At 36.3% G+C, this 19,058-nt stretch overlaps 2 protein-coding genes across 4 annotated transcripts in view; one reads left to right on the forward strand and one right to left on the reverse strand.

The window, feature by feature from the left end:
* The window catches only part of LOC112052555 (structural maintenance of chromosomes protein 5), a 24,226-nt gene extending 16,109 nt beyond the window's left edge, over nucleotides 1–8,117 (forward strand). For both annotated transcript variants that reach the window (XR_008251530.1, XM_052885995.1), the window contains exons 19-20: nucleotides 416–533; nucleotides 1,619–8,117. Coding sequence is in view for 1 of the 2 variants with exons in the window: in XM_052885995.1 (XP_052741955.1) it covers nucleotides 416–533; nucleotides 1,619–1,756 (256 nt within the window). In the remaining variant the exon portion in view is untranslated. The remainder of the gene's footprint in view (nucleotides 1–415; nucleotides 534–1,618) is intronic.
* On the reverse strand, nucleotides 7,973–18,947 carry LOC112052550 (armadillo repeat-containing protein 6 homolog). Of its 2 annotated transcripts, XM_024091676.2 has the most exons (9): nucleotides 18,685–18,946; nucleotides 17,673–17,819; nucleotides 16,945–17,162; nucleotides 15,823–15,979; nucleotides 14,467–14,602; nucleotides 14,151–14,307; nucleotides 11,653–11,746; nucleotides 10,545–10,694; nucleotides 7,973–9,099 (listed from the first exon to the last, which is right to left on the reverse strand). In XM_024091676.2, the coding sequence occupies exons 1-9, from the start codon at nucleotides 18,799–18,801 to the stop codon at nucleotides 8,884–8,886; spliced, it is 1,392 nt and encodes a 463-aa protein (XP_023947444.2). In that variant the 5' UTR covers nucleotides 18,802–18,946; the 3' UTR covers nucleotides 7,973–8,883. The 2 variants fall into 2 exon arrangements, with proteins under 2 accessions (XP_023947444.2, XP_023947445.2); XM_024091677.2 differs by lacking the exon at nucleotides 17,673–17,819 and having other exon boundaries at nucleotides 18,685–18,947.
* Nucleotides 18,948–19,058: the final 111 nt, after the last annotated feature.

Consider the following 19,058-nt stretch of genomic DNA (forward strand, 5'->3'; position numbering starts at 1 on the left):
TAAAAATAAACGATTTATTATTATTATTTATTTATAGACATGAAATATGCCCAGAGAAACATTACAGTTTCTCAATTCGTTTCTCGAGCAATCAGAAATATAATTACAACAATAAATCTAAAATTACAATATGAATATTAAACAATCAAAATAATTTAAAAATAAAAAATTTAATTCAAATTCAAACAAATTAAAAATTAAGAATAAACTAACATTAACCAAGTCAAATAAATTAAAATTAAACAATTCAAATAAATTAGTAACAATAGTCAAGAATTAGAATACTCAAAAAAATAACAATAAAAATTAACTAGTCAAAAAAACAAAATTAAAGATATCCTATACATAAAATCTATTCCAGTAACAATTTAATTTTATTAACAAGCTGATAAACATTATATTATTCGCATGGTAGATGCGTGGACGAGATCAACCAAGGCATGGACGCGAACTACGAGCGCCGCATGCTGGAGATGCTGATACAGATCACCACACAGAACAACGCCTCGCAGTACTTTCTGCTCACACCAAAGGTGAGTTCACATATCATTATCGTCATCAACATAATTTCATCCGCTGATGGGAGTCCACTGGAAGACTGTTAGCGACGAAAATATCTATTTTTAGCAGACTCAGAAGTGGATTACAAAAATAAGAAAACCAATGTCCAACAATGGGTTTGATTCACAATATTTGTCAGGACAACTTACAAGTCAAACTGTAACCAAAACAAGCCCTAGAGTAGAGACCCTGATGGGAGTCACGCACTTGTGACTATTGTATGTAGGGTTAAGGACGTCCTTGACAGTTAACTAACACTCCCCTTTTCCAATCATGTCACTCAGGAGAGTGACATGATTGAAGAGGCGAGGACGCCTTCACATAACCCTTGGCTCGAACGCCTCGAGAATATTGAAACTGACCGTACGGCGAGCGCCTTAAACCGCTGGTCGTTCCCGCACGATCGCTACCCCTCTCTAACTCTCTACTACTACTCTTTACGGAAACAAGTAGCGCCACCTAACGTCCGCACACGAGATCAAGCACGTCATATCTCAGACTACTATTTCCTACACTATATTATAATGTCATCGGTGCTAAATAATAATGGGCACTTACTTTTAATTATTATCCATACCATGCAATATAATATTATGGAAAACATAATTAATTAGAGAAGTTCTGCCTTGCCTTGCTTGGCCATTGAAATAGGCTGATGGTTGAAGGAAAAACATCGTGAGGAAACCTGCGTACCAGAGAATTTTCTCGATTCTCTGCGTGTGTGAAGTCTGCCAATCCGCATTGGGCCAGCGTGGTGGACTATTGGCCTAACCAGCCTCATTCTGAGAAGAGACTCAAGTTTAGCAGTAAGCCGAATATGAGTTGATGATTATATTAGTATTTAACTAGCTGACGGCGCGCGGTTTCACCCGCGTGGTTCCCGTTCCCGTAGGAATACGGGGATAATATAGATGCCTATAGCATTCTTCGATAAATGAGCTATCTAACACTAAAAGAATTTTTTAATCGGATCAGTAGTTCTTGAGATTAGCGCGTTCAACCAAACAAACAAACTCTACAGCTTTATATATTAGTATAGATTGTAATTCGATTCCAGTTGCTGCCAAACCTGCAATACGACGCCAAAGTGACAATCCACACAGTGATGAACGGAAAGCACATAATGAAGCATCACAGTTGGCAACAGCAAAATTTCCTCGCGAACGCTCGCAAATACAAATCTTCGTTGACATAAAATATAGATTTATTTGTCTTGATATTATGAGTATAAGTACGACCATTATTTTACGCCGCTCACGATCATGTTGCGTGTCTGCAGTGCTCTTAAACATCGAAATATATGCTTTAGTGATTGTTTCGATATATATTTTTTTCGCAATGAAACTTTTTTACGCACGCTTTAAGGTCGGTTTATATCTACAGACACAGTGTCACAGACAAGTAGCGTGGCAGACACCCACAGACACCGTCTATTCACACTACCCAGCATTTAGGTAGTGACACTTATCCTTTTCATGAAAGAAGTCCCTCAGACGCGGCACTAATGTCTTAATGGCGCTCATTGTCATTTGGTAATGGCGGTCTTGTTGTCATTTGTGTAAGGCGCTGTCAATTTTAGTTCAGGTTTCATGAAAGGACTCCACAGATATGTACCGCACAGACAAAATATTCTTTCCGCGAATACGCAGCCCATGTCTGTCAACGTCTGATATATAATTACTTTAATAAACACTGTATAGAAGAATATTATTTTGTCTGCCACGGCACGTGTCGGGCACGTTAAATGTAGATATAAACGGACCTTTACATGGGGACTAAATTTGTGATACGAAAAGTTTAGTCGGGCGAGGTATTTAAGATGAGTGCCATCTACAGGAATAGTGAAACAGTGTTATTTTAAACTATCAATAGATGGCGTTCTCAGAGAACTTTGAAACAATCCCTTTTGTACACTTCATGTGTGGGTCTTCTCCGGCGTGTGAAAGAGGCGAAGGGTTCGGGCCTCGAGGCAATGCCTCCTTGCTAGGGTGCGTCGTGGGGTACCTTGCTCCCCCGGTACTCTCTTTCAACCCCTCCCGGGGTTGAGGCCTTTATGGCTTAGGGGTTTGGGATGAAATCCGGTGGCCCGGATTGCGATTTTTTTTAAAGAATATTTGCCATATCTTTGCAGTTATGCCTGAAGCTCATAGATGGCGTTTTGTTTTTTTACTTAAAAAAATAGTTTTACTTCAATCGTGTGTCATGTCTTACTACCTTTAGCACACTCGTTTTTTTTCACCACATCTCGAAATGCGCTGTAGACTTCACGGTAAACTTGATCGTGTGTGGCTGGCGTTAGTCGTCTGGCCTTATCTATCTATCCATCTCGCTCGCACTCATTACAGTGGCCATAATTTTTTTATGTATGTATCTCACTCTCATTCATTAGGAGTGCTATTGCATATTGATGTAAAATACTAGACTATGTGATTTTTTTTGGTAGAAAGGAAGAGTTATATTTGTAATTTATCTAGTTATAAATTAATAATTAACTTAACATGTCTTTATCATCTGCTAGTTTCTAGAATTTCACATTGGTGAATAATGTTTTTTTTATCTCGAGATTGTACTTTTATCACAATTTTGTTATAATAGAAATCAAATATTAGTGAAATATTGATGTCCAATAGGTTAGTTGACACTTTTTTTAAATGGTCTTAAATAGTTCATTATCGTTCTACTAGATTGATTTTATTTTCTACGAAATTTTAGAACAAAAAGTTTAGGTTGTAATAATTATAGGAGTATGAGAAAACGTCTATCACGAAACCCTCACTTTCCTCCTCATGAAAAACGAATCTCGTGGCTTGTTCTTTTTGTGGCACTGTAATTATGTGTTTTGTAGGATGACGCGGGTGGCAAGTGTAAGTTTGACGTAACTAGTGATGGAGAAAGCTTTAGTCGATAATTAATATCGACAGTAGTGAACGATTTTTTGGCAGTAGTATAAAATACATATCGATTTAGATTAAAACGAATGATTCTAAAATTATAAAGAAAAACAATATTACACTTCAACTGTATTTTTTGGAATAATAACGGATATCTCCTCTTATAACTCGTATATTGAACAAAATCCATCTTTTTATTCTTATATTGAGTAATTAGATTACTTAAATCAATAATTAATTTATTAATTTAGTTATAACAAACATTCGTGCCTTAGATTATTGCAATTAAGAAATTTAATATTTAGAAAAATTAACAACCTAATTTACTAAATGTAATTTTCATTATGTTACGATCATTGATCTCCTATTAAAAAGTGGATGCACAACCAGCGACCAAAAAACGTCCCCACTCAATGAGTGCCAAACACACCTTCTTGGCACTCATTTCAAGTAGTCGCATTTGCAAATTGAACCTTAAACTCAGTCTTATTTAAAGACCTTTAGGTATAATTTTCTTTATCAATAATTCTAAAACTGTCAAAGCAAAACTGGCCAGTTTTGAAATGAAAATTTCCACGTAATTGTGCGTCCTTTTTAACCGACTTCCAAAAAGGAGGAGGTTCTACGTTCGGCTGTATGTATGTTTTTTTTTTTTATTATAAGAGGTCAATGGTTACGATTTGCTTCTAAAACTATTACTGCGTGGTCCTTCTCTAAGTTTTATTGATTTACCCTTCATACAATCATACGACATTATTCGTCCTACATTTTACTGACATAATAATACGAAACTTCATACACGTTGGTCTGCCACCCGCACCATCAGTGGCGTGTACAAGGTTTTTAATTAGGGTAGGCACTATACATAAAAACTGTACAAAATGGAAAATTCCTCCTCCAATACTGGTTCAAATTTCAGGGTAGGCTGTGCATTTTTGGATCTATGAAGTGCTCACCACTGCAGCTATCCTATAATGAATTAACTATAGCTTGGCAAATTCGTTCGTAACACTCCCGATGGTCCGCGCGGGCCGGGGTGCGTGTAGCGATGAATGAAAAACCCACGACTGATGCACCTCATTTCCCCGCATGCACTATTTCACACCCGCGCAGTCTTTCCTCCCGTCGTGTGCATATCATGGGAGTGTCATCAACGAACCTGCCAGACTTATAGTTAGAGATTTTGTGACCACAGAGTAATCAATATACATAAATCGCCACGTGTAGCTAAAACTAGCTTTTCCTCAACTAGTTCTAGCCAGTCAATAGTGTAACTTGATGCTCCGTAAAAACACTTTGTAGGAGGAACCAGGAAAAATGTTGGACGTACCTTGTATTGCTTGCTGTCGTCTTTCCGGGGTACCCCTCATTAGTAGATAGCTGCAGGTCTGGCAATTTCAAATAATGGCTGGCACTCAGACTAAATACATAAGGACTAGTATCGCTTCCAAATTCACGAACAAAATTTTCTGCCATTTTCTAAGGAAAACGAGCTTAGATTTCATACATATCTTATACTAAACTAGCAGTTTTTGTTCGTTTATTACACCATTTAACTACACAAAAGGTATTTTTACGGAGGTTATTAACCGACAGACACGATTGTAAACTATGAAACATCGATTCTATAGAGACAGTGTTTATAACCGCATAAGATCGTTGATCATATACTTCGACAGAAAAATAATGTCTTGCGAGGCAGGTCTTTATCTAATTAGTCTGAGGGCTGGCACGATACGATTGACAAATGGAATATTTGATTCAATGCTCGTATGAGAATATGATTATGAAATTACAAAAAGACATAACTTTTTATATACAATTTAAACTTTATAGTGGTTGATCTGTGTTTGTGATAGTTGAAACGGCCGTGATATACTGTGATATAAAAATGTATTTAGAACTAAGAAACTCCTTTAAATCGCCGATACCCACCTACTCACCAAAAGTCACGACTAAGAAGCAAACAGCTCGCGTACCAAATATAAGTGGAATGAATGGTAGGAGAACTCATGATGCTAAAAGTGTACTTACTCGAGCGCTTCGGTCAGGGATCTTTAGATATAGTAGATTAGATGATACGGTACCACTTTTTGTTTTGTACAATAAAAAAAAGTATAAATGGTTAGATACAATTACCACTTTTAGACGTGGGGTAAAAACTAAAGACTTTGATGACAATTTTTATTATTTCGACTTGTTGTAAATAAAAAAATTAACTACGCCCATGACTCTAGAATAGAAATTTTGCAAACTTTGTAACTTTTTTACTTTATATTTTAAACAGTCGAACTGTTCAGTTAAATCGATTGTGTGTAAACAAAGAAAGAATAATATCTTAACATGAAGCATGATGGTCTGTAGCCCGCGTTAGGTTCGGTCCAACTTATTAGCTATTAGCTAAACCACTTTTAAGTACCCTTATTTGATATATTGTCTGTGTATTTCTAAATTATTTTTGTTGCCATAAGCGCTTATAATCCAGTCAAATAAGACTTTCCATAGAGCTAAAAATTGGTATGAATCACGGAAATGGCAATGCTTATGGAAAAAAGTGTGGAAACAATTTTTGTAGAGAATCGGATGATCTACAACCTTTGGCTGAACTATTTTTGTTGTAAAACTTACCGGAAAAATTCGAAAAACCTATTTTTGCAAACTTTCGCTATCAATTTTTTTTACACGAGGGGGATCGATGAGGACTTTTCACAATTAATTTATAATAGTATTCTGAACATTCATATCAATTTTTAGCTGTATTGGAATTATTGTAACCTTACTTCTATTTTAAGGATTAATTTAACTGGACTATTATTATCTAAGCTTTTAAGTCACGAACGCATTTAAACGAAAAACCATTTACGCCGTTGACGCATTTAAACGAATGGAATATTGAATAGTTTCAAATAACTTGAATTTTATCTAAAGATTCAAATTCTTTCTTCAGAGTCTATGCGCACGAATTACGCGAAAAATACTTTGGCAATATCGTTTTATGTAGATCCAGAGATTACTCCCCACAATACCACAAACCTCTTTATAATATACTCAGAGGCGCAAATATCCGCCTACTTTAATATACTGCGCGTCATATTAAAGAGGGCGGATGTATGTGCCTCTGAGTATATATATAGTAGATTAAATATGAATAACAGTCGCGATAGTTAAAATTGTAAAACAGATTTACTTGTAAAAAACCTATGATTGCAAAGAATACTTTGCCATGTTGTCTCTTCGATATGCGACACTGTGTATGTACTTACTTATGTTTAATTGTTTAGAAAACTTTTTCTTACATTGTTGATTAATTATTATTATTACATTATGTACATACCTACATATTAATGTTACGTACGCGTAGTTTTAATGTTTTATCAAATAAGTACGTAAATTTTTATAATGTTTTGGTAGAATATTCTTACGTTTCGTTGCTGGTTCTTTTATGTCGCTATGAAGTACTTTCGGACGCGTCCCAGTGGTGACTTTGGACGCAATTACATGTTTATTTCTTTTACTGAATACCAAATATATTTTACTAATAAAATTGATACCAAAATTGAAATTGTATATCACAAACGGCATTTACGAATTTATGGATTTTAACACGCTTTTCCTAGTATAAAAATTCATTGTAAACCAATAGCAGCAGAGTTCCAATGGCGCTTTCCCTTTCGGTTTTGTCCCATCGGAATGAAACGGTGCTATATTTTTGATTCTGCTGCTTTTGGCCGATATTTTGTCTTTTTGTCCTCGAGATATGATGTCGTGGTGCGCCATCTATATCTTTGGCTTACTTCTAACATATTATGCTGAGGCACAGCAGACGCTAAACCCCATCGATGCCAAAGTTTTAACAAGAGGTCGGAGTTTCGTCCCCGTTTGTATTTTTAGCCCTCACTTATATGAATCATTAATATAACTCTCTACACACGGCGCTTGACGCCGGTTAGTGGCGTGCATAAGTTAGTCAATCAGGGTAAGCACTAGTGAGAAAATTTAACCATACTGGGTAAAACAACATTTAATAAGTATTAAGAAAAAACATCTCTCAGGGTAAGCAGTACTTTAATGCACGTATGACCACCACAAAACTATAAAAAGTCATTCAAGTACGTCCACTAATCCGCATCGAACGATTTTATCTACAGGTAAATTAAAAATGTGTTTGTAGTTAGACGTCTAAAATTTTAGTTGTTAAGAAATTCTATTGTATTTTAATTTACAACTAGTGGTTTCACTTGCGTGGTGCCCATACCCGTAGGAGTACGGGGATGAAATATAGTATATAGTACTAATATATAATATATAGTACTCGGGGATAGTATAGGTCAGGGTTTCTCAAAGTGGGGTACACGAACCCTCAGGGGTTCGCCATTCGAGGGCAGGGGGTACGCTACAAGATACAAGCACACCCAACACATTAATATTACAAAGACATTTCTTTTGGTACTTTATGTGTTACCTTTTATTCAAATAAAAACCTTATTTTTCCAAAACACCATTAAAAATTAAACAAAATATCACGTTTTGTAAGTATATATTTTTATGTAGTACTGTTTTAAATGTATTAATATTACATTAATATTGTGATAAATGTTTCATATATGTGTATATTTATTGTATAAAAATGTTAATAATTACAATAAATATTATTGATTATTTTTACATTAGTGTTTCATTTTTTTTTATAAAAATGGCGTATAAATTAAAAGGCGACAATTTTTGTGCATTCATTATGTAGTTTAAAATATTAATAAAGCTTTATTTGTTTGAAAGCTGTAGTAATATAATGAAAATATATTAGATAGAGTTTTTACTATCTTGCTTTGTGTGATCATTATTTTGTTGAGCTCTTTTGTTTGCTTAGATATTAATGGTTAATAAGACGTCATTTTTGTATCTTTCGGCCAGCCTATCTTCACCCTTTACTGTGCAAAGGGGAATGCCCATCCCCGGCCCAGGCTTACCTTTACCGCCCGGCAACTTACTTATATTTAAAAAATCTTGATAAATCTACTTTAATAATGAAATCATTACTTTATTAAAATAAGTTTGCTACGACGTTTTACGACATTTTCAATTCATCTATAATAATTTGTTCACAACGGGAAGACTTATGATTGGTTTGTTTGTTCGTTTTCTTGTTTGTTTAGCTTGAAGGTTACAGAAAAAAACAATACAGCTTCAAACGTTATTTTTGGTACACCAACAAACATTTTGCCCTAGAAGAGTGATTAAAAAATGTATTTTTACGGGGGTATACCTGGGTTCCCTGGGCCGACGTATGGGCCGGTGGGCATTCCCCTTTGCAGATAAGAAACTTATTTGGCTAGCGTATTTTACTACTGTGCATAGGCAGACAAAACTTTCGGCCTCCATAAAATGAGGAATTGGCCTTCGGAGGCTCTCGTTAGATTTAGTTCTTAGCAGTTTATTTATTAATTTGCACCCCTTTCCCTGTCCATTGCTCGTCGAACTTCACATCGCAATCCAAATCCCTCAACGCAGATTTGATGTCGAAGCCGAAATCTTTCGCGTATTTTGCATAACTTTTGTTGAGTACCGCCTCAATGCCCAGCTCGTGGAATTTGGGATTGTGCTCCTTGTGTCTGGCTACCATATTGCGGATTGCCCAGCAACCGTTTTTCTAGAAATATAAACAAAAAAGCAATATTAATTTTGTATGAATTGATAATCATTATCAAGTCCCAAGATGCTGGAATGATGACATCAAGCGAGTCGCTGGGATTCGCTGGATGTCTGCATCCTGCCTCAGGATCGTGATGTTTGGAAGTCCCTACAAAAGGCCTATGTCCTGCAGTGGACGTCCATCGGCTGTTATGATGATGATGATGGATGATGGATGATGATGATGATGATGATCAATCATTTTAACGGCCCACTACAGGGTTAGACCCTTATAGAAGGGGTTATGGATCCCCAATGCTCCTCCACTGCAGCTTGTATTGGCAGGATTAAGGTGATACTATTAAAATAACTGCCACTATCAGATATACGATAATGACCGCGACAGACGTCATAACGTGCTCTTCCTTGAAGAAAAGGTTAGTAACTATTCCATATTCCAATTCAGGATGACCTCGTGATACAATTAAAAATAGATTTATTTAGGTACCTTAATTTTACACGCAATAATATGCGATTGATTGAGCTGTGATAGCCCAGTGGACATCAACTATGCCTCCGATTCCGGAGGGTGTGGGTTCGAATCCGGTCGAGGCACCGCCAACATTTTCAGTTGTGTGCATTTTAAGAAATAAAATATCACGTGACCAAAAAGGAAAAAAGATCGTGAGGAAACCTCCATACCGGAGAATTTTCATAATTCTCTGCGTGTGTGAAGTCTGCCAATACGCATTGGGCCAGCGTGGTGGACTATTGACCTAACCCCTCTTATTCTGAGAGGAGACTCGAGCTTAGCAGTGAATCGAATATGGGTTGATAATGATGTTGATGAATATGCGATTGCAAAATATTGAAAAAACCTTCCAAAGACACCTCAGTCCAAATTCCACACTAACCTATGCCAGGAGCATCGGCTGACAAACTTCAGATTTCCCAAAACGAGGTATGTGTAGCTATCACAGTCTCTCAAACTATCTAATACATACAGGTTCTCTAAGTGGTCCAGATGGACCCCCAGGGGTCTACGGAATACCTTGTCGTGACATAAAATGGGGGTTCACGATTCGTAAGCGGGAGTCCATGAAATTGTATCTAGTTTCATGTTGAATGGAGCGTTTTCTAAATAAAACAAGTGAGAATTTTTCGAGTCCTTATGCTGTGAGTACCTAGATGTTAAAAAGTATAGATTTTTGATTGGCACAATAAATTAATTAATTCAGCAATAAATTCTCACTTTTTTTGAATACTACTAATTTTGTTGTTAATTAGATTGGAACTAAGCCGCAACGTAAATTTCCATAGTTAGATACCTATACAATTGTTTTGAAATTTGGGAAATAGAGAAGTAGCTGCAGGGGGTCCATCGGAACTAGCTACATTTCGAAAGTGGTCTATGAGAAAAAATAGTTTGGGAACCACTGATCTAATAGAAGGTCAAACACGTACCTGAACGCTAGCGTTATCCTCGTGCACAGTGAGACACTCCACAATGATCTCGGCGACACCATTCTCTAGAAACAGCTTCCCGTGCTCTGTTTCACGGAGACTCAGAGCCGATATACACTTGAGTATTAGTGATGCGGCTGTTGCATTGTTCTGTAATGGAACACGATTTAGTTATAGCTATTACGGTGGAAATTGCAACAAAGAATATACAAAATACCTTATATCCCGCCTTTGCACTCTTACGGGCAGTTTCTTCATCGTAAGTAACAGTCGAAGTAACGTCATAAAGCAAAAGTGACGGTCTTAATCACGGAAAAATAAAGTCTTCTTTACTACTTACTACTTTTACTGTTACTTTAGCTTTACATGAAGAAACTGGCTGTTAGAGGTTCGAGTGCAAAGGCATAAAGTATTACAATTGTCTTTTAAGTGAATATTTTTTCGTGTATTATATTATTATGTTTGGTGCCTTAAAGAATGAATAAAACAAATACTTTTGAAAAGGAGACTGTTGGAAATTAAAAAAAAAATAAAGCGGGATAATCTCTTGAAGAGATATCGACAAATTTCAATCAATGGTTTTGCAACCGGAAATACCGCCATCTCTTTCGTTGCGTTTGTACGAAAGAGATGGAACAGGGACAACTCCGACGCTATTGGACAAAATTTTGTCTATGATTCTCTTCACATAGCATGTTAGCACCACAGAACCCATTTTCTAAGAATATATTTGTCGATATAATTCATAAGGTGCTGCTGAGAATACTTAGACTATTATATTATATTTATGTAAGTATAGATCGCGCCTAAGTTAGAGTCCGTCGTGACCAGGCATGTGGTTGCGCAGTTCGGCGTTTAGTTACGTCAGAGAGGACTCTAAGTTTAGGGCGACCTATACTATGCTGATCTTCACCGTTCCTCCGTCCATCATGGTGACTCTAAGTATGATACACTCCATTTTGTATATGATTATTATTGATTATGCTTTGATAACGCTCTTGTTGATTAGCAAAAACGTTTGATAATTATTTATATGTGGCAATCGCTCTACTACTACAGAATGCCGTTTCAGAAGCCACTTACAGAGACCTTTTCAGAGGCTACTTACAGAATGCCTTTTCAGAAGAGAAACAATAATTGGCACTATCCCGCTTTTGACAAGTTGGCGTTTGACGTCATCGTTGCCCGCCAATGCAGTTATTCTGTAAAAAGATAAAATTTATGAGGTCTATGACTGTAAAATGCTAATACACATTAATATTTTGTAAAATCGATACAAACAAATAAAAGGTTGCTTAGATTTTTTGTCATGGAAACTAACGTTATATTAAATCGATAAATCACAGTTTAATTTGTCTTTCAACTTTAAATAAGAATCTTTAAATTAATTTAAAACAATGGCTTCGTACAAAGAGGGCGATTATCTCTCATTTGGCGATAAAAACTTTGGTTTGACAACTATGAGAAACTGGGATAGACATAACAGAGATGTGTTGAAAGGGGACATAATAGGTATAACGGATAACAACACTTCTATCACCAAAAATTGTATAATAAAGGTGAACCAAACCTCCTGCAACGATTTTAGCGACAGCACTGATCAATTAAAACATAGAACACGGCACATCAACTATTGGAAATCTGAATTAGACCGAGCTATTCAAGATATCGACGCAGAAATCAACACTTTAGAAGCGCTCAGACAACAACTGAAGAACGCAATGGACACACTAAATATACCTGAGTATATAACAGAAGAATGCCTCCAGCAGAGGACCAACAGAATGCAATCTGACATGGTTTACGACGAACCGCAAGATGAACTGTTCAAAGAATCTGTACTCATCGACAACGTAAAGAGATTGCACCGTGAAATGTTACGAGACATTGAGAATCAAATGAGAATGAATGTGACCGCGAAACACGCACTGGAACGTGACTGGAGCAACAAATATTTGGCGTTCAAATACGAGAATCACAACTCCGAGTTGGAAACAAAATCTGATAACGTTAAAGATTCAGCAGGAGCTACAAGACTGTCAGAAGGGCAGTCAAATGTGCAATCGTGGGAGCAATACACGGTCACAACATTAGAACAATTCAAAACTGCCATAGACAGGTCTAAAGCATTGCGGGAAAAAGTTGACGCTGTATTGATAAATTCAGCAAGAGATTTGCGTTCTCAAGACGTTAAAGTGAACAAAGCGCTAAGTCAGAGAATTGCTCGAACTGAGCAAGTGAAGATCGAATTGGAAAATCAATTGCGATTGACGTTGAATAAGATTGTAGAAACTGAAAATATATTGGAAACATTGCACGAAGAAATGTTGAAAGTATCGCAAAGAATTCAAGTGGCTCAAACGAGACTGAATATCAAAAACTGCAGACCAAACGTTGAAAGTTGCCGAGAAGGTTCTTTGATAGGCTTGATTGAGGAAGTAAGGGATTTGAATGACAGTATGAGTTTGTTACAAAAGAGATCTCTGGAAACACAGAAATTGAGAGCCGACTTGATACACGAGCGGTCAAGGCTAGAAAACGAAATTATAGTGAAAAAGAAAACAATTTACATAGATAATGAAAGATGTTTGTTTTTAAGATCACATTTTCAATCAGCTGAAAAAATGTGTGGATTTTAAATATTTTAACAAGATAAATTTATATTACTACACTATATTATTTTATGTGCTAGTATCACTGTGTGTCGTAAATCAAAAATCAAAATCAAAATTTTAATAATTTTAAGCTTTTAAATCAATAATCGAGTAGCTTTCTGGCTTCCAAACTAGTTGTCACTGTGTCTTTGAAGCTCGTGGATATAATAAATTTTTACTTCAAAAATAACATTACTTTGTATTTAAATATTTTCATTTATTACCTATGTCTACTTTAACCAATTCGAACCAATACAGTCTTGAAAAAATGTGTGGATTTTAAATATTTTAAAAATATAAAATAAGTTATATTACTACACTATAATTATTTGTTTGAGCAGTATTTCTGTGTGTCGTAAATGAAAAATAACATTACTTAATATCATTTTTTTTTCATTTATTACATATGACTACTTTAACCAAACCAAAAAAAGCTTATACTAAGTAAATATTATTTCATATTGAAATAAAATAAAATAAGGCCTGCATTTAACTTGAAGCCTCAGTAATGCCACGTTTTTGGGGCCGGATTCCATGAGGTGTAGGCTCACTTGGAAGAGGTACAAGATTATTGTACCCATACCTCTAATGGTTTCTACACGGCATCGTACCGGGACGCTAAATCGCTTGGCGGTATGATTGTGTCGGTAGGGTGGTGTAAGAGTAGTTACTACGACATTATTTAGTCTATGGTCGGGAGTAGAGGTGTAGTCTGTGGCAGAAGGCCTGAGGTTGGCAGATATAAAATGGATGGTCATATTGTGTGTTAAATTAATATTGTAATAAAGTATAACTATAGTGAACTATAACATGGAGTATTATTTAATACAACTTACAGGTGGTAGCTTGCCGCAGCCGAAACCTACCACCAGACCAGACCTAAGCCAATTTAGAAAATATAAAATCCAAATTTTTTGAATGAACCTAAAACTGAAGCATTGGTTATACGTACAGTTTGCTGGCCTGTAGTACAACCACCACATTATCATAGTTGTCTGCCAGGATGGTGTACAGGACATCCTCATAAGCTTGCGCGCACAGCTCGTGCCTCACAAGCAATGTTGACATTGTCAGCATCAGCTCTGACACTATTGGTGGTTGTGTGTTTTCTGGGGGAAGTTACAAAAAAATTCAAAATATACTTAGAGGCACAATTATCCGCCCACATATTCGCGAGTATACAAACAGCAATGTATTTTATTGTATGGAAATTAGTATTTCCTGATTTTCGCAACTAGGACATCTTCATGGCAAGAGTAAATAATTACCTTTTAGCAATTTAGTAAGTATTTCTAATAAGTTCACGCCCAAATCTCTAGCGTGTTCGTGTGCCTTTCCAAACTCTACCCGAATGTCGTCGTCGAGAGTAAATCTTCTTATAACTTGTAGCAATTCACTGAGTATCTGTGAATTTAATTTTATAATACATTGTAATTGTGCTTCTTGGCACTCAATTCAAGTAGTCGCATTTGCAAATTCAACCTTAAACTCAATCTGGTTGAATTTGCTCTAAATTTGGAATTTTATTGAATATTGGACTATATTTAAAGGTCATTAGGTATAATTGACCTCTAATTAAAGGACTGTCAAAGCAAAATTGGCCAGTTTTTAAGTGAAAATTTCTACATGATTGTGGGAATCATGTAGAAATTTTCACTTAAAAACTGGCCAATTTTGCTTTGACAGTCCTTTAATTAGAGGTCAATAGCAATCAAATTAATAAACCATACACACTGAGTAAAGTCTCAAATGAAAATTAACAGCTTAGGCCACATATTATTTTATCTGGGACAGGACAAGTTTTGGAAATACAGTTTCATACAAAATACATAAAAGTGCAGTGGCGTGTAAAAGGAATTTAACTAGGGTAAGCATACAAACTGTATGAATAGAAATTTCCTTCATTACACCTGTATTGGAACAGATGTAATGAGTCTCCAGTGCATTTTTGCTTCTAAGGAGTGAACACCACTGAGGAAGTGTATATAGCTTGGCAACTTCGTTCGTAGCACTCCTGATAGTCCGCGCGGGCCGGGGGGCGTGTAGCGATGAATGAAAAACCCACGACTGATGCCCCTCACCTCCCAGCACGCACGATTTCACACCCGCGCAGTCTTTCCCCTCCGTCGCCCGCATATCATGGGTGTGTCATCAACGAACTTTCCAGACTCATGGGGCCACGGCCAGGATGGCAATATTATGGGTATATAACAGCAAATACCATCGCCACTTAGTCTGTCCCTTTGAAGGCCTTAACAAAAGTGTATGGCAAATTTTACAGAAAGTAGATCATCATTATCAACCCATATTTGGCTCACAGCTGAGCTCGAGTCTCCTCTCAGAATGAGAGAGGTTAGGCCAATAGTCCACCAAGCTGGTTCAATGAGGAGTAGAACATAAGTATAGGTAACTCATTCAATTAGCAGGCAATGGAGCGAGCAGTGCTTAGAATAGCATGGCAAGAACAAGTCATTGATTAGTAATCCACTGAATAAATAAATTATTAATGTTCCACAGATTTGTTGGTTTATATATCTTTGGCCATTTGCTTATTGGGTCAAGTTATGGGTGGTGGTCATACATCTCATGAGAGAATTAATTAAATAAGTAGAACAATGGCTTACTCTCTTATTTTCTTTCCTCTCCAACAACTTCTTCAGATTGTCAGTTATGTTCTTATTAAATAGCATCTGCCTGTTCATTTCGTGTTTAACACAACATACACTTGTCCATTGTAGTGTTGATAATAATATGGATTCATCTTCTATACCTTCTAGTACACTGAAACATACCAATAATATAAAATATATTTCAAGGACTTTTGTTCTATTTGTAGAGACCATTATGACCACCAGGTTCAATTATGAAGGTTCTGCTAAGAGACAGAAATAAATTCTACAAAACTACTCGACAGATTTTCACAAAACTTGTTACAATTATTTTTCATACTCCTGGGCAGGTTTTAGTATACTTTTCATCACAAAACGATTAATAGGAGCAGAGCAGTGAAGGGAAATGTTGGGTAAACGGGAGAAGTTACTCCTTTTTTACAACGGTACTACTGTAAGGGCTGGATTAAAGAGGTCTAAGGATGGACGAAGTCGCGGGCGGGAAGTTACACAAATAAACTTTTATTTGTGTAATTTTTTTGGTATAGAGATAGATAGATACATGTAGATCTTAGATATAAATTAGATAGCATCATAACTTGTGAATACAAAATGATATAAAGTTGACCAATAGTGACGAAATAGAAGTATTGCTCTCTCTTTCATTACATTGGGTCGAAAGAGCTGGGTCTGGAACAACTCTGCCACTACAGTTTGTGCGCTGTAGCATGGTGCGGGTGACAGTTGCCTGTATGACATTTATAATATCATACAAGCAACTGTCTATTATCTACTGTAAATTGCGTCAAACTTTGAAGAGTGAGACTAATTGTCACCCACACCATACTTTTTTTTTTTTTTCTTAGCGGGGAGGAAAAAAATCCCTACGGACTTCTGCCGTCAGGCAGGACATGTCCGACTCGCACGGACTAAAAATAACCCCCCACAACTCCTGGGTCAGCACGAAACCGCGTAGCATTACTTCGTGACCCACACGAAGTAATGCTACGTGTACTACATCACACTAACCGTATTGACATTTGTCCTTCTCTCTTCACTAGATTTTTCATCTTTGGCCTACTAGGAAAACCACTATTATATATTATAAATATATCTTAAAATATATAAATTTATCACCTTTTAATAATATTAACTCCTCTTTCATCAAGTACATCAGGTTGCATTTCCATCAAAGCTCTTAAGCTACTCAAAATCTTCACAACTATATTTTGATTGTGTGCATTGTGTTCTTGCTTGTAAGCTTTTAGTTTTATTTCTAGAAGATCTATCAAAGTATTGTAGGCTCCTTCCTTTCCTGCCCTCACCCTGTGTGCTATGTCTTTATTGCATTCTGCCTAAAAGCAATTAATATTAATCTTCTATACTAATATTCTATAGCAGTGGTTCCCAAACTTGATTGGGCCCCGACCCACCAGCAAAAAACTTACTAAGTTGGGTCCCACCTCTTGGCTATCTCAAAAAGAAGGTATAAAATATGCGAAACACTCAGATTACCTAGTCTTTGTGGTCAGGGTGTGTCATTATCACAGTCAACAATACTTATTGTAAATTAATAACTTTATTTAAAGTCTGTGGTTGTCCGGCTAGTTAGCCCACTCAATATTCCCACATCTGGGTTGCGATCAAAACTTTGGGTATCCCTGTTCTATAAAGATAAAGTTTGTAAGATTGTAGGGGTATACTCAACCAAATTCTTTTACCAATAACACATTATTTGTGAGTGTCAGAGGCTATATTTTATCACTGCATTCCCACAGGAATGGGAGCTATGTTGGTGAAACGATAGGGTTTCTGCTAGCATACTCTAAAAAGTTGTTACTTGTAAGTAATGATACTTATTATACCTTTAAAACATCCAACTCATGTATTATTTGACTATCAACACCATTTTTGCTGCATAGCTCTTTCAACTTTTCCACAGTAATGCTGACAAGATGGTTATCATCTGAACTTAAGGCTAGGTCTTTTATTATGTTAGAGAGGTCAACACCCTAAAAAAGAATAAGAATTAGAATATAATCTGTGTGGAAAAGAATATGTGATTTTTAAATGGTCACGTGTTGGATATTCTGTACTTTTTTTCGATGGCCTCCATGGAGCAGTGGTATGCATATGGTGGATTTACAAAACGGATGTCCTTGGTTTGATCCTCAACTGGTCAGATTGAGAATTTCTTAATTGGTCCAGGTCTGGCAGGTGGGAGGCTTTGGTTGTGGCTAGTTACCACCGTACCGGCAAAGACGTACTGCTAAGTGATTTAGCGTTCCAGTACGATGTCATGTAGAAACTTTAGAGGAGTGTGGATTTTCATTCTCCTTATAACAAGTTAGCCTGCTTCTGTCTTATAGACTGCATCATCACTTACCATCAGGTGAGATTGTAGTCAAGGGCAAACTTGTAAAGAATAAAAAAAAACTTTCAGAAACTACTTATACACTGGTTTGAAAATTAATTAAATAGTTTTTTTTTAATTCCTGGACATTTTAAATTTGCCCTTGCCCTTTTCGAAATTGCATATTCAAATATTATCATCTTAAATATTATGTCTAGTGTCATAATAATATAGAAATTGATCTCAAAGTTCTATTTACAAGGTAAAAATAAGGTGGCTTTTTGTTAGATATTAGAGTTTCTTTGAAATTTTCTTGCTGATCAGATTTCAGTAATAAAGAAGCTTTCATAAATTGAAGCTAGCTAGGATATTCTAGATATCTAGGGTTCAATTGCTGCCAATTAAACTACTTATTGCTTTTCCTATTCTTAAGAAAACCTAGTAATCTGCAGGCAGGCGAGGTAAAATTGCTTTAAGCTTTTGTGCTAAATAAAAAGTCAACCAAGGATTAGCTGAAAAAATACCTGTGCTTCAAATTGTGCCACTGCCTCTTTCACTGCCTCCTCAGGGCTCATATCGAATTCTTCTATGTTCTCTTTAACCACATCATCATAGGTCTCCTGAGTTATAACCCGCACCATTTTAATGACGTTGCTTTTATTTTTCGATAGCGTTAAATAGTTATCTAAGAATTTTCAGTTTTATCGATCAAATTGTGAACAGCCGGATTTCAAATTCTTCACTCCTCAACACTCCTCTCCTCATCAATTTTTGTTTTGACTTTTGAGTTTTGAGTTTGACAATTCAGACAATTTGACTTTGACCACCATCTACCACTGTCTCAGACCAATTATAGAAGGACCTGTATTGCACTCATAGTCACGAACAAAATTGTCTG

The sequence above is a fragment of the Bicyclus anynana genome, chromosome 2 (assembly GCF_947172395.1).
Source record: "Bicyclus anynana chromosome 2, ilBicAnyn1.1, whole genome shotgun sequence".
NCBI lineage: Eukaryota > Metazoa > Arthropoda > Insecta > Lepidoptera > Nymphalidae > Bicyclus > Bicyclus anynana.